The following is a 16,056-nucleotide window of genomic DNA, read 5'->3' on the forward strand; positions in this document are numbered from 1 at the left end:
AAACTTAGTGGTTAATAAACAAATGATGAAATTCATGGGCTGATCACACAACGCTAAGGTATGCATTTGATTCACAAACACAAACCCTCCAGAGATTTCTAGGTTAAGAGGGTAGGAGTGTGTCCTGAACCATCCAGACTGCTATGAGAAATGATTTTCTTTCTTCCCTTTTTCTCGGACAGTAATGCTCATCTAGAGAACGAGGACAACTAAAGCACCTGATGTACCTTGATCCACGAAGCACACTAAAGAAGAACGATGGGTGACAGGAACTACACTTTGTCACCCGTAACATGGACTCAATGCCAACCTTCACAGAACCCTCAGGACCTTCTCTTGACAAGCTATGACATTACATTGGATTACGACGTCCCCGTGGACCAGATTCCGGATACGACTCAGGGGACGGCCTTTTCAATCTCAACCATCATCATCGCCATCGTTCTGGTGTGCATCATGCTCATCTGTGGCATCGGGAACTGCCTCTTCATCGTCATGTTAGTGCGTTACAAAAAGCTGCGCAACATTACCAACCTGCTCATCGCAAACTTAGCCGTGTCAGACTTCCTGGTGGCAGTGGTGTGCTGCCCGTTCCTGGTGGATTACTATGTGGTTAAGCGGCTCTCCTGGGAGCATGGGATTTTCCTGTGCGTTTCGATCAACTACCTGAGGACAGTATCTCTCTACGTGTCCACCAACGCCCTGCTGGCCATCGCTGTAGACAGGTGAGTGTTGGTTTCTGTGGAATTGCATTCATCCACATGCAGGTACAGGATCACTCAAAGGTTTGGACATACTCGCTCTTTACTGTTTTGTACTACTGTGGAATAATCATCACAAATTCACCATGCCATTTTGTTCCAAGTTCACTCCATGTGTCTTGTCCCTGACCTATCATTGGCTGACTACCTTAATGTGTTCACCTGTCCCGTGTTAAACCTTTAACAACTTTCTCTGTTTATAATCTCACAATTTTTTTCCCTCATTACAAAATGTTTTCACTTTGTTTCCTGCGCTTCCTGTATTTGACTCTCACATCCTCAATCTCACTGAGTTCCTGATTTCTGATAAATGGATTACCCTAGTTTAAGGCCCAGTTCTACAACACCAATAACTATAACTATACCTATAACTACAACTATGACTGTACCTACAGTGGATATAAAAAGTGTACACACCCCGTTAAAATGACAAGTTTTTCTGATGTAAAAATATGAGACCACGATAAATAATTTCAAAACTTTTCCCACCTTTAATGTGACCTATAACCTGTACAGTTCAACTAAAAAACAAACAAATCTGTGAGGGGGGAAAAACATAAAAAATAAAATGGCGTACAATAAGCCGGTTGCATAAGTGTGCACACCCTTAAACTAATACTTTGTTGAAGCACCTTTTGATTTAATTACAGCATTCAGTCTTTTTGGGTTCACACCCGCCATCAATTAAAATGACTCTGATGAACCCCAAATAAAGTTCAGACATTTACTCAGTTGCATCCTCCAGCAAAAGCCAGGGTTCACAGAGAGCTTACAAAGCATCAGAGGGATCTCATTGTTGAAAGGTATCAGTCAGAAGAAGGGTACAAAAACATTTCCACGGCATTAGATATACCATGGAGCACAGTGAAGACCGTCATCAAGAAGTGGAGAAAATATGGGACAACAGTGACATTACCGAGAACTGGACGTCCCTCCAAAATTGATGAAAAGACGAGACGAAAACTGGTCAGGGAGGCTGCCAAGAGGCCTACAGCAACACTGAAGGAGCTGCAGGAATTTCTGGCAAGTACTGGTTGTGTACTACATGTGACAACAATCTCCCGTATCCTCCATATGTCTGGACTATGAGGTAGGGTCAAAGAAAAACATCCAGGCCCGACTAAATTTTGCAGAAAAATACATCAACTCTCCCAAAAGCATGTGGGAAAATGTGTTATGGTCTGATGAAACCAAGGTTGAACTTTTTGGCCACACTTCCAAAAGGTATGTTTGGTGCAAAAACAACACTGTGAAAAGAACACCAAAAGAACCCCATACCCATGGTGAAGCATGGTGGTGGTGGCATCATGTTTTGGGGTGGGTTTTCTTCAGCTGGAACAGGGGCTTTAGTCAAGGTGGAGGGAATTATGAACAGTTCTAAATACCAGCCAATTTTGGCCCAAAACCTTCAGGTGTCTGCTAGAAAGCTGAAGATGAAGAGGAATTTCATCTTTCAGCATGACAATGACCCCCAAAAAAGTTTTGGAACGGCCCAGCCAGAGCCCAGACCTAAATCCGATTGAAAATCTGTAGGGTGACCTGAAGAGGGCTGTGCACAAGAGACGCCCTCGCAATCTGACAGATTTGGAGAGCTTTTGCAAGGAAGAGTGGGCAAATATTGCAAAGTGTGGCAGGCTGATAGACTCTGACCCAAAAAGACGGAATGCTGTAATTAAATCAAAAGGTGCTTCAACAAAGTATTAGTTTAAGGGTGTGCACACTTACGCAACCAGCTTATCGTATGTTTTTTATTTTTTATGTTTTTCCCCCTAACAGATTTGTTTGTTTTTCAGTTGAATTGTACAGGTTATAGGTCACATTAAAGGTGGGAAAAGTTTTGAAATTATTTATCGTGGTCTCATTTTTTTACATCAGAAAAACCTGTCATTTTAACGGGGTGTGTACACTTTTTATATCCACTGTATGCCTGAATTTAGCTCCAGTCTGGAGCAGAAACACCACAACTATAATCCCGACTATAATATCGCATGGTCCTGACACTCAGGGAAATAAATGCATGCAACTTAGGAATAGTCATGGAAGTTTTTTCCAAATAGTAGCACATTATTCCGGGTCATACTGTACAGCTTGGACTCCAAAACAACCCATGTACACACTCCGGTGGTTGATATAATAGGGATAGATCACAGACTATGGAAATATAATAAAAAAGGATACAAAATATGAAGTGGTTACGAATTTTAAAGGTAGACTACCTTTTGGATTTTTCAAGTGTAGGTCATAAAAAAAAAATCCCTGACACCCAATTATTTTTGTTACTGAATTCAAATCACAGACTTTCCAATTTTATTTGTTTTTGTTTTTTAAAATCAGAACAATTAATGAATTAAAGGCCATGTGGCCCAAATTCTCCGTTATTTTTTCCTGCTTCACCATGACCCAATTCAAGATACTACATCATGTATCACATCATGTAGTGGGCTTTCCTCATTCGCGCAAGGCATTGTGGGATACAAATTTGAAACAGGAGAGAAAAATGGAGGACGTGAGTGTGCGAATGAAACGTGAAAGACCGACTACAGTAACAGAAAGCGAGAAGAAAAGACGTTATGTTACCGTATATACGAAGGAAAGGAAACGCAGGAAATATCAAACTAATAAATATCGGCGCTCAGCGAGCACCTCGGTGTGATCAGCTGTTTGTTTAGCAACAGAATGATGGAACTGTCAGTGCACGCTCAAAAGTAAACCTATAGATGGCAGTAATGCAGCACTGTGGATGCCAGCTGACGTAATATTGAATACATAATTCACAGTATTCCTGATGAAGCTTAGTAAACACTCAGCATTTACTCAACCAGCTTCATGATGGAGTTTTGCCCAGGAGACTTTTCTTAAACTTCCTAAGTAGGCGGAGATCTTTACTGCTTCTAGAAATTTGTTTTAAAAAAAAAAGAATATTTCATTTTAAGTAAAAACAAATTGTTGAAGTTTAATTCAGAAATTAATGTATACATGGGCTTCACTACTTCTGCTTAAATGTCTTCGAAACAAATTTCTACCTTTATTTTTAAAATAAGTCAGTCTTGTGTGTTCAAACATTCGACTGTGAGTGTAACACATTGTCTATCAACAGATTTCAGTTCTGTGCTTTGGATCTTGAGGTTGTGGGTTCAAATCCAAGAACGACTAGAATGCCATGCTAAACCCCGACACAAGGCTGAACTACTCAGCAATGTGTTTAGTGTGGACATATGCAGTTCTGTGCAAAAATCTTAGGCGCATGTAAAGAAATGCTGTCAACCAAAAAAGGCTTAAAAAATAATGAAATGAAATGTTTCAACATTAAAAAAATACTATAAACAGTCATCAGTGAGCCATAATAACTGAAACGAAGTCAGTATTTGGTGTGAGACGACGCTTTAAAAAAAAAAAATAGTAGTCTCAGGTCCAGTGGGTGCAGTTTTATGTGGAAATGAGCTGTAGGTTTTACTGAGCGTCTTACAGAACCAGCCACAGTTCTTCTGGACACTTTGACCGTCACACTCGCTTCTTCATTTTGCACCAAAACCCAGTAGCCTTCATTATGTTTTCTTTTTTAAATCTGATAAGTGCTCTCTTATGTAATATGCTGCTCAGATACAAACTTTTTTTTCCCTGTAACCTTTAATTTTGTGCTGGAAAACAAACATTTGATTCCTAAAATGTTTTGAGTCAATAATGTAGAAGTCATAAAATAGAAATCTATAGCAAAATTTGTATAAATGAGCCTAAGACTTTTGCACAGTACTGTGTGTATGTGTGTGTGTGTATATATATATATATATATATATATATATATATATATATATATATATATATATATATATTAGTGCTGTCAAAAATGTCGCGTTATTAACGCGTTAACTTGACTCAATTTTAACGCCGATAATTTTTTTATCGCGAGATTAACGCTCTGTGACATGATGCCACGCCCCGCACAGCCAGAGTCCTCTGCCCTCCCCCGAAGAGCCACGGTGCTCGGCTTAGGTTTCGTTTTCCCATCTGCGGCTCCAGCCCCACTTTGCAGTGGCTGTGACAAGACGTGTTATGCTCTGCAATAAAAAAAAAACACATTGGTACAACCAGTGTTCGAACTATGCCGATATTTTCGGGGGGTCCCTTTTTTTTTCCCTTGGGGGGGTGCTTGCGCTTGTCTCAGAGCGCGGCTCTCCATCGCGCGCTCACTTCGGATATGCAAATGCTTCCCGTTACACACGATTGCTATGCCAATAAACATCATTTTGCCAATATTTTAGAGACCCCCCAACATTTCCCAAATCATGTTTTCAAGGGATCTCATGTCTGTTTCAGGGGATCTCAGATCCCCCGAGTACCCCCGTAGTTCGAACGGTGAGCAAGCCCATTCACTTTTTTATGCTGATAAGAGAATTTACAATGGTTTTTCATGTGACAAAAATGTGCAATTAAATTGCGATTAATCGCAAGTTAACTATGACAGTCGCGACATTATCTCATCTCATTATCTCAAGCCGCTTTATCCTTCTACAGGGTCGCAGGCAAGCTGGAGCCTATCCCAGCTGACTACGGGTGAAAGGCGGGGTACACCCTGGACAAGTCGCCAGGTCATCACAGGGCTGACACATAGACACAGACAACCATTCACACTCACATTCACACCTACGGTCAATTTAGAGTCACCAGTTAACCTAACCTGCATGTCTTTGGACTGTGGGGGAAACCGGAGCTCCCGGAGGAAACCCACGCGGACACGGGGAGAACATGCAAACTCCGCACAGAAAGGCCCTCACCGGCCACGGGGCTCGAACCTGGACCTTCTTGCTGTGAGGCGACAGCGCTAACCACTACACCACCGTGCCGCCCGTCGCGACATTAATCGCGATTAAATATTTTAATCGCTTGACAGCACTAATATATATACATATATGCTCTGATTGGCTACTCTACTAATAGGATATCAGCTGATATACCATGAGTAGAGAAAAACAAAATGTCGGCGCGTGTTGCTGAACCAACTGAGGATGAAATAAAAACTCTACTTGAAAACAAAACACCAAAAAAAAGCAACAAAATAATGGAATGAAAGTATTTGATGGTAAAAACTTTTTTTTTTTAATTTTCAAGAATTATTATCACATTTTTCACAAAATGCTCCCATCATTTTGTCAGTTTGTTTACATTCTAAGCGGAAATTATTTTGTCGGACGTTTTGTATAAAGTTTTTATTTATCGAATTTGCAAAAAAATAAAAATAAAAATGCTCTGTCTGGCAAAATCCAGTGAATGTGGATAGAATAAAACAGTTATTCCACTCAATCTCGTTGTACATGGATGATAGACAACTCAGTGCTAAACGCCTCATCGGCTGTATATTCAGTCAGTTTGGATAAAAGTGTCTGCCGAATGAATAACTATAAATATTTTCAGTATTTCAGAAATATAAAATTTTTATAAATATCACCTTTGGAAACTATAAATATGATTTCGAGCCATAGTTCTGAAACTGAGATCCGTGAAGCATATCCAGGGATCAGGATTAAAAAGCTTGGAGAAACATCCAAAATATTATCATTTAATTATTGTGTCTAATATGTGAATAACTGGACGTGAGTAAATTCATAAAATAAATCTGTACTGATGTGGGTGTGTGGATTTATTATTTATTTTTAACACTTCAATATTTCTGTCTGCAAAATCCATTGATCTTGGTCAAATGTTCAAATTTCTCTTCTATTCAGGAAGAACTAAATGTCAAATTTACAGGAAAAAAAATCTGATGCTTGTCCCCCCCCCCGTCCTGGTGTAACTGGAAACTTCTGTCTTCTCTATTTTGTGTTCACTCATTCCATGTCCTTGCTTATCTTTTCTGTCTGTTTATTTTTTTCCCTTTCCCCGTCGGCTTTGGATAACGATTATGAATAAGTCGATATGAACTGTGATTCCTGTTATGGATAAAGATCCTTAGAGAATCCTTAAAGCGAGTTTACATCCTCCCCAGTTACAGTAATATGATTAAATAAGAAAATGAGTCATGGCAGAATTACAACAAGATGTTGACCAAAGCAGGAATTTCTCCCCTAGGTGGTTATTCGAACTCGTACGTAAGTACCGAGCTGCTCTTTGTGCATCCAGATGTGGCAGATATACTGGATGTGTCTCCTGACACGCTACCTTATCTTAAAAGAGGATTAAATTGAAGACATGGCCATTTGTTCCATCCTGAAACAATCTGTGGAAAGACGATACAATCAAGCATGGTCAGCTTTGAGGAAGTGTATCATCGCTGTGTAAAGCAGATTTTCTGAATATCTGCAAACAGATTTTTACCTCTGCCAACTTTGTTGGAGGAGGTTGTGTTTTCATCTCCATGTGCTTGTTTGTTCCTGATGTAACTCTAAAAGTAATGAACAGATTTGAATGACATTTTGAGGAAACTGGGCGGCACGGTGGTGTAGTGGTTAGCGCTGTCGCCTCACAACAAGAAGGTCCTGGGTTCGAGCCCCGGGGCCGGCGAGGGCCTTTCTGTGTGGAGTTTGCATGTTCTCCCCGTGTCCGCGTGGGTTTCCTCCGGGTCCTCCGGTTTCCCCCACAGTCCAAAGACATGCAGGTTAGGTTAACTGGTGACTCTAAATTGACTGTAGGTGTGAATGTGAGTGTGAATGGTTGTCTGTGTCTATGTGTCAGCCCTGTGATGACCTGGCGACTTGTCCAGGGTGTACCCCGCCTTTCGCCCGTAGTCAGCTGGGATAGGCTCCAGCTTGCCTGCGACCCTGTAGAAGGATAAAGCGGCTAGAGATAATGAGATGAGATGAGATTTTGAGGAAACTTTAAGGAAAGGTGATCCATGGGCCAAGGAACTATTGATTAGATTTTAATGCAATTCCGGATATGTATGCGCATCCATGATGTCTGTTCTCAACATAATTAAAAAAGTAATGGCTGGATTTGGATTAAATTTGGTGGACAGCTTTAGTATTATCCTAACGCCAAGTGATTTAATTTTGATGTTGATAATGTATGGCTTGGTAGAGATATGCGCTCTACTGAGTGCCCTTCTAGTTTTTCCACTGTTTCAATATTTGTATAATCTCCTCGGGGTAAATCAGGTTCAAAGTGGAGTGGTACAAGTGGAGCGTAAAGGAATACTGACATTCTGGCCATGTTGTGTTAAGGGACAGTGTGTCCAGAGAAGCAGAGTACAGGATGTTTGTTTCATTGGTGATATGAAAGGACTGTGAAAATAGGGACTGTGTAGTGTTCCTAAATGTCATATTAGGTTTCAGCTTCATTCGTCATGAAGCAAAGAATCAGTTTTATGTTTGCTTGTGTGTGTGTCTGTGTATTTACCTGCATATGTGTGACATTTCATCCAGTGTGACATTTCAGAGAAAGTTGGGAAACTTAAGGATGGAGACAGACAGAGTACTTTGACATGCTTTATTTTGTTTTTACTAAATTTTGCACATTTCAGCTAATTTTTCCAGAGGTGGACAGAGTACCCAACTTCATTACTTAAGTCAAAGTACAGATCCCACTGGTCAAATGTTACTCCGATACAAGTGTAAGTTGTACAGTCAATTTTTTACTTAAGTTAAAGTACTGAAGTACTTGCTTTTAAAAATACTTAAGTATTAAAAGTACATTTTCTGTCAACACATTGTTGTATTATTGCCACAGTGCTTACAAAACCTAACGCCTCTGAAGCAACCGACTGGATTTACTAACTAGCTTGTAGAACCTGTAAAATAAACGCCTGGTAGAATGATACAAAATGAAACACAACTTACAACCAAGCAGAATCATCAATAAGATGCTAGCTAGTTTTTCTCTTTGGTTACTGATAAAAAATATGTAGTAGCTATAGTAATTATGCAAGGTCACAAAAGCTACAGCGTTAACATTACCAAAGGCAGAAATGTGAATTCGCAAAGTAAATGCATGCTGTGCATCATGGTGGTTTAACGTTAAGCTAGCTAGTCAGTAACGCTCCACCTGACATGCTAGAAAACTCTTTTCAAACTCCAAATCATATTGGGTAGCTAATGTTACTAGAAAAGAAAGATTTCTACATTGTTTATTTGGCGAGATTATGCTAAAACTTATTTCTGAAAGGACTTCAGATAAGTTAATGTTATTCATGTTAGCGTAACCCTGTTTTTACATGCTAACTAACAGTGTCCAAGTTAACTAGCTATGTGTTAACATTAGTTGTGGACAAAGCTATGGCAACTTCATGGACAAATCCATAGAAAGTAATTTGACTAGCCAGAATACATAGCTATTGCAACGTTATCGCGAGCTCTAAAAGCACAGACAACTTCATTGCGAGCTTTCTCTTGGAATAAAATGTTTACATACGTTTACATATGCTTCTGCAGGTTGGACGGTGAGTTTTTGGAGGCCATGATGTGGTTAGTTTTAGGCAAACAAAGCAAACATTTAAAGTGAAACGAATCTTTAATCCTTTCTCCAGAGCATTCCCCAGAAGAACCGCCTCGTTCCATTCTGCCATCAACTGATCATGTTCAAATAATGCTGCTGAGAAATCATTGATCTTGATTTTATACAGTCTGTGGACATGACGTGACCCTAGTGATTACTGATTGGCTGTCTCAGTGTCACCTGTTAAAAAACCAGTCACGTTTTAGAAAAGAAAAGAACTCGACTCGACTTGGACTCGACTCAAAATTTTCTTTAATGATTTGGACTTGACTCAGACTTGAACACTGGGTACTCAACTAAGACTCGACTCAAAATTTTCTTTAATGACTTGGACTTGAGTCAGATTTGAAAACTGGGGACTCGAGACTGGACTCGGACTCGAGGTTTAGTGACTCGACTACAGCACTGCTTAAATGTCTCACTGAGACACACAAAACACACACACATAGCTCTGGATCTCAACAACTTCTCCTCTCAGCATTCTCTCCTCCCTTAAGCCCTTGGTCGTCACTGAAACAGAACACACACACACACTCATCACTGTTAATCATTCACAGGTGTGATCGCTTTGCCACTTGCCTCCTGTGGCCTTGCTCTCCATTCCCAAACCGACGCTGGACCACACCAGTGGAAAGAGAGTGATGACCGAGCAAGACATGAGAAGCGTGTTGTCTGATATGGAGTGAAACGCGAAGTTTTAAACGCTATCTACACCATTTATAGTGGAAGTGTTCAGCCAGGACTCTTAGAGAAACTTTAATGGTAGTAGTTCTGTCAGTCTGAGTGAAATGCTCATCACAAGAAGACAGAAAGGGGTCATTCTATGTCAATTCACACACCCTCCCCAGTGACACCTCTTCAATTTGCCTGATATTTATTTTATTAGTGCCTTATGATGTCAAAAGAAAGAATCCAAAATGTTAGCTTCCGAGCTGGAATGGTTTTTGAGTTATGGCCCTTCAAAATTTGGGTGCCACGCCCACTTTTGGGGTCCGGGAATTGTACACTTAATTTGCACGCATTTTTGGAGGCCCATATTTTTTGTTCTAAGGGGAATATAGACCTGCAATTTGCTATATCTATGTATTCTGGCCCTGTCTATCTGATTCTGCACCTAAAAATAGCACAAGTTTACTAACTTTAGAGATATTAACCCCTTAAAAGTGGATTTTTTTAATGACAATTTTTTTTTTTTGACATGTCAGGGGTCCATATCTTGGAAAGCTTTTGTGTTGATAGGGTTTAAACTGATTTATCATCATATTTGGGAACTTTACTGTGTACTTAGAGAGTTTCAGGGCACTCAGAGGTTTGGTGGGGGTGCAGGAGGGCCCCAAATATGGCTTCGGGACAAAATTACCATTTGGTACGTCCTACTTCAGGCCATTAGTTGGCCATGTGGGCACATGATGACTGGAATGAGCCTTTAACCCTATCAACAGACACCTTTTATCAAACTTTTAAGCCAATAAAAACTTTGATTATCCAACTCCTTCAATATAAACTAAGCATTTGTATATGGTACTGTTTTTGCATATTTTCTGAAAAATCCGAAAAGTCCGGAAAGTAGGTCAGCTATTGTTTTAACTGCCAACTCAAATCAAAAGGTACTAAAACACATTCAAATTATAAAATAGTAAGATTAAAACAAGGATAATATCACTGAACACATATATTTGAATATATAAACTGACAGTTTACATGTATTAACCCTTTGCACACTGTACACACACACGTAACTTAAACTACACTTCCTTAAGAATAAATTAGTCATGTGATCAGATAAGAATTTTAATGAGGCATGGACGCCATTTACTGCTGTAAAATACACGTAGGCACAATACAAAACGATTCAATTCAATATAAAACCATAACCAGGCTTGCTGACTGACACTGACAGTTAATTAATTTTACTTTGTATACAAAATAATTGTTACAAAAGTGAAACATTTGTTTACAGATATCACTTTGATTTTTTTAATGCTAACTGTTCATGAAAATACCAGTGGGTACTTTGATATTGAAACAACCAATTATTGTAAGTAATGAACACATGGCATAAAACTGTTAACATTTAGATGTCTTTATGATCAATACTTTAAAAACAATTGTATAGAAGAAAGGTATGTATCAAAAATATATAGAGTTCCTCATGAATACCCTTGCCCCCTTCATGTTTATAATGATTATAATAAAATAATCTTTATATATATATATATATATGTGAGTGATTCCACGCTTATGGGTACTGAAATGGGGACATGAACTTATTTTTAAAAATTCACCTAAAACCATTTCTTTTTTTTACCATCAGGTCACAAAACATGTAATCTTTAATGAATATGTTAAAAGATAACTTTTAATTTTCTGAGATGTAATAAAAACATATTTATATGCCAAAGTCAGAACGTAACAGAAGTGTTGTGGACATATATATTCTCAATTTTAACAATGTAGAATTACTTTTTGAAACATAGGAAGGTGATGTTTTAGCAAATATAATTAATAAACATGTGTAGTAGAATAAACATACACATTCTTTCAATAAGATTAACATGGTATATAGCTAGATTGTAATTAATTTGTAACAGACGCGAGATGGACAATCGTAACAGAAGTAATGTAACAGACATCATTTTGGAACTCATAGGCTTGACTTTGGCATATAAATATGTTTTTATTACATCTCAGAAAATTAAAGTTATCTTTTAACATATCATTCATTAAAGATTACATGTTTTGTGACCTGATGGTAAAAAAAGAAATGGTTTGAGGTGAATAAGTTCATGTCCCCATTTCAGTACCCATAAGCGTGGAATCACTCATCTCATCTCATTATCTCTAGCCGCTTTATCCTTCTACAGGGTCGCAGGCAAGCTGGAGCCTATCCCAGCCGACTACGGGCGAAAGGCGGGGTACACCCTGGACAAGTCGCCAGGTCATCACAGGGCTGACACATAGACACAGACAACCATTCACACTCACATTCACACCTACGGTCAATTTAGAGTCACCAGTTAACCTAACCTGCATGTCTTTGGACTGTGGGGGAAACCGGAGCACCCGGAGGAAACCCACGCGGACACGGGGAGAACATGCAAACTCCGCACAGAAAGGCCCTCGCCGGCCCCAGGGCTCGAACCCAGGACCTTCTTGCTGTGAGGCGACAGCGCTAACCACTACACCACCGTGCCGCCCGGAATCACTCATATTTTATATATATATATATATATATATATATATATATATATATATATATATATATATATATATATATATATATATATATCCCCCCCCCCTTTTTACTAATTGATATGCTAATTTTCCCCACATGAGTGGCTTGGGGCCCCTTCCCCTTTTCTTGAAAAAAAAAAAAACCCTGATGAGTCTAGCTTTAACTTCCAGATTGGATGTCAGAACAAATGTAGTACAGCAACCAGGATGTTTTTCTTGGGATCATCCCCTTGTTTGCATCTTTCCCTTTCCTGTTTGAAAGATGCATTTACAGGGAAAGGTGTCAAATGTAAAAAAAACAGCATTGTGAAACAGCCGGGAAAGGGTTTATCCCTTGTAATTGTCAATATAACTAATGGGGTATTGGGTATAAATAATCTTCCCATAGATTAAAATCACTATATGGGTGTGCTTTTACTACCTTAAACATGAATAGGCAGTCAAAACAATAGCTGACCTACTTTCCGGACTTAGGATTTTTCAGAAAATATGCAAAAAACAGTACCATATACAAACGCTTAGTTTATATTGAAGGAGTTGGATAATCAAAGTTTTTACTGGCTTAAAAGTTTGATAAAAGGTGTCTGTTGATAGGGTTAAAGGCTCATTCCAGTCATCATGTGCCCACATGGCCAACTAATGGCCTGAAGTAGGGCATACCAAATGGTAATTTTGTCCCGAAGCCATATTTGGGGCCCTCCTGTACCCCCACCAAACCTCTGAGTGCCCTGAAACTCTCTAAGTACACAGTAGAGTTCCCAAATATGATGATAAATCAGTTGAAACCCCATCAACATAAAAACTTTCCAAGATATGGACCCCCAAAATGTCAAAAAAATTGTGTCATTAAAAAAATCCACTTTTAAGGGGTTAATATCTCTAAAGTTAGTAAACTTGTGCTATTTTTAGGTGCAGAATCAGATAGACAGAGCCAGAATACATAGATATAGCAATTTACAGGTCTATATCTCCCTTAGAACAAAAGATATGGGCCTCCAAAAATGCGTGCAAATTAAGTGCGCAATTCCCAGACCCCAAAAGTGGGCGTGGCACCCAAACTTTGAAGGGCCATAACTCAAAAAACTTTCGAGCGAGGAAGCTAAAATTTTGGATTCTTTCATTTGACATCATAAGGCACTAATAAAATAAATATCAGGCAAATTGAAGAGGTGTCACTGGGGAGGTTTTGGGCATTTGTGTGAACTGACATGGAATGACCCAAAGAAGTTTAAGTTAGCTGCTGACTTAGTGGCTAGTATTTTTGCCCAGACTTTGCTAACAAGCTAGCGACCAGCGACCTTGACTGGTAAAGCCGGTGTGAAACGACTGTGGACACAAAGACCCCGACAGGGCCGGCTAGCACTGCCAAATGGTGGACTTTGCCAAGATCGTCAACTGCGTGAGTCTTCTCTTCAGCACTGTGAATATTCTCTTCATCCACGTGTTTCTTCTCGTCATCTCTCCTCCTACTCCTGCTGCCTTGGAACCTGCGTGTATAAGGCTACATTCCAGTTGAGTAAAGATGCTGACCTCTTCTGCTCCTTGGACCTGCTTGATCCATCCTGGTACCCTGTGTCTGTTTCTGTACCCTGTGGAGGACGGCCCCATGAGGACAGTTGAAAGTCACACCTGGAGGATGCTCTGAACCCTTACAGTAATGCTTTTATGGCTGAGGACTACAGTTGACTTGCTAACTTTAGGACTGCAGTTGTTATGAACAGTTTTGCACTCAAGTTTCCATCAATGAAGAGTTATAACATCAACGAAACTGACTTCATGTTAAAACTGTTAATATTATAGTCATGCTGTCTGTTGTTGCCCAAATGAGGATGGGGTTCCCTTTTGAGTCTGGTTCCTCTCGAGGTTTCTTCCTCATGCCGTCTGAGGGAGTTTTTCCTTGCCACCGTCGCCACAGGCTTGCTCATTGGGGTTAGATTAGGGACAAAATTAGCTCATGTTTTAAGTCATTCAAATTCTGTAAAGTTGCTTTGTGACAATGTTTATTGTTAAAAATGCTATACAAATAAACTTGACTTGACTTGACCTCTGCTTCCATAATTGATTAAACATTTTATACTCTACCTATACTCGTAGTCCAGGTCATCTGGTTCACTATTTGTTGCTGTGGACAATAATTTACCCCTCCCCCTCCCCTTCTATCCATCAGTGGAAAGAGGCCACCATAGGATGGCCCCCAACCAAATAACATCTGCACAGTAGTGGTACTATGATGGGCCCTTTCCACAGCTGGATGACGTAGAGAGGTGTTGATATGGTATGGTACATTGTCCATAGTTGTGCCTTTCTGTCTCAATGTGAATATTAATGCATGGTCCATCTGCTGTGATAAGGAATTCTAAAAGAACACACAGATTTCACGTAAGATTATTTGTGTGTTTCCTAGATACATGGCCATCGTGCATCCTCTGAAGCCAAGAATGAAGTACCAGACTGCCTACTGGCTCATACTCGGACTCTGGAGCTTCCCGATCCTCATCTCCGTGCCCTCGGCTTACTTCGCCACGGAGCATGAGTACCCTCAAGGCACTGTCGCACATGGCAGCAAGATCTTCTGTGCCCAGATCTGGGCAGCAGACCAGCAGCTTCTCTATCGCTCTTACTTTGTGTTCATTCTGGTTGTGGAGTTTATTGGACCTGTGGCAGTCATGGCACTGTGCTACACTCGGATCTCATGCGAACTCTGGTTCAAGAACGTTCCAGGGTTTCCAACCGAGCAGCTCAAGCAGCGTTTGCAGCGAAGGCGACGCACTGTCGTCACTCTGATTGCTGTCCTCATAGCTTACGTGCTTTGCTGGGCACCGTATTACGGGTTTGCACTTCTGCGGGATTTCTACCCATCAGTGATCACACGAGGGCGCAATTCACTCGTCGCATTCTACATCATCGAATGCATTGCCATGAGCAATGGGGTCATCAATACACTGTGCTTCGTGAGTGTGAAGAACAATGTTGTGAAGTGTTTCAAGAAGGCGAGCTGTCCGCAGTGGCACGTTGCGTCGAGGAACGCCACCATTGTTGGTGTCAAGGTGGCTGAGGGTGATGTGAAGACTTCTTCACTCAAAATGACAGAGGAAGTGATGTGTACATGAAGAAGAGGAAGAGATGAATGATCTAGAGCAAGAGGAGGAAGAGGTGACCCTAACATGTAAAGTCTTTGATATTAACAAGAGAAAATTCACAAAAGAGAGATCTTTACTAAGAGATCAGATTCCTCCATCTTGGGATAAATCAGAAATAACTGATCAAATCTGCATATTATGGGATCTACACTCTTAAAAAAATGGTTTCTCATGGTAGCTAAAGATACTTTCTTACTAGAGACATTCTACATCACAGTAAGGTCTGAAAGGAAACCCTATGTTGTACAGTTCTACATAAAACCTTTAATAGGTTCCACAGCAGGTTCTAGCTTGAAGCTTTTTGCACACAGAGCCAAAAAAAGTCAAAGTCCGTCCCTTGCCAGGACCTGGTCTTCCCAGGCAGTCTCCCATCCCAGTACTAACCAGGCCCTAAGGCACATTGGGTGGCGCCGATCTCCGCTTCTATAGCCCTTGGCCTCTTGCCTATACAGCTATGGTTACAGCGGGGGGCTAGTCCTTTGGTAACCGCGAGAGTT

General features: G+C 40.2%; 1 protein-coding gene across 1 annotated transcript; it reads left to right on the plus strand.

Moving 5' to 3' along the window:
- The first annotated feature begins 258 nt into the window (after positions 1-258).
- On the plus strand, positions 259-15,529 carry prokr1a (prokineticin receptor 1a). Its single transcript, XM_060899568.1, has 2 exons — positions 259-725; positions 14,824-15,529. Exons 1-2 carry the CDS (start codon positions 259-261, stop codon positions 15,527-15,529), a joined length of 1,173 nt encoding a protein of 390 aa, XP_060755551.1.
- The last annotated feature ends 527 nt before the right edge of the window (positions 15,530-16,056 follow it).

This window comes from Neoarius graeffei, chromosome 18, assembly GCF_027579695.1.
Source record: "Neoarius graeffei isolate fNeoGra1 chromosome 18, fNeoGra1.pri, whole genome shotgun sequence".
NCBI classification, from domain to species: Eukaryota; Metazoa; Chordata; class Actinopteri; order Siluriformes; family Ariidae; genus Neoarius; species Neoarius graeffei.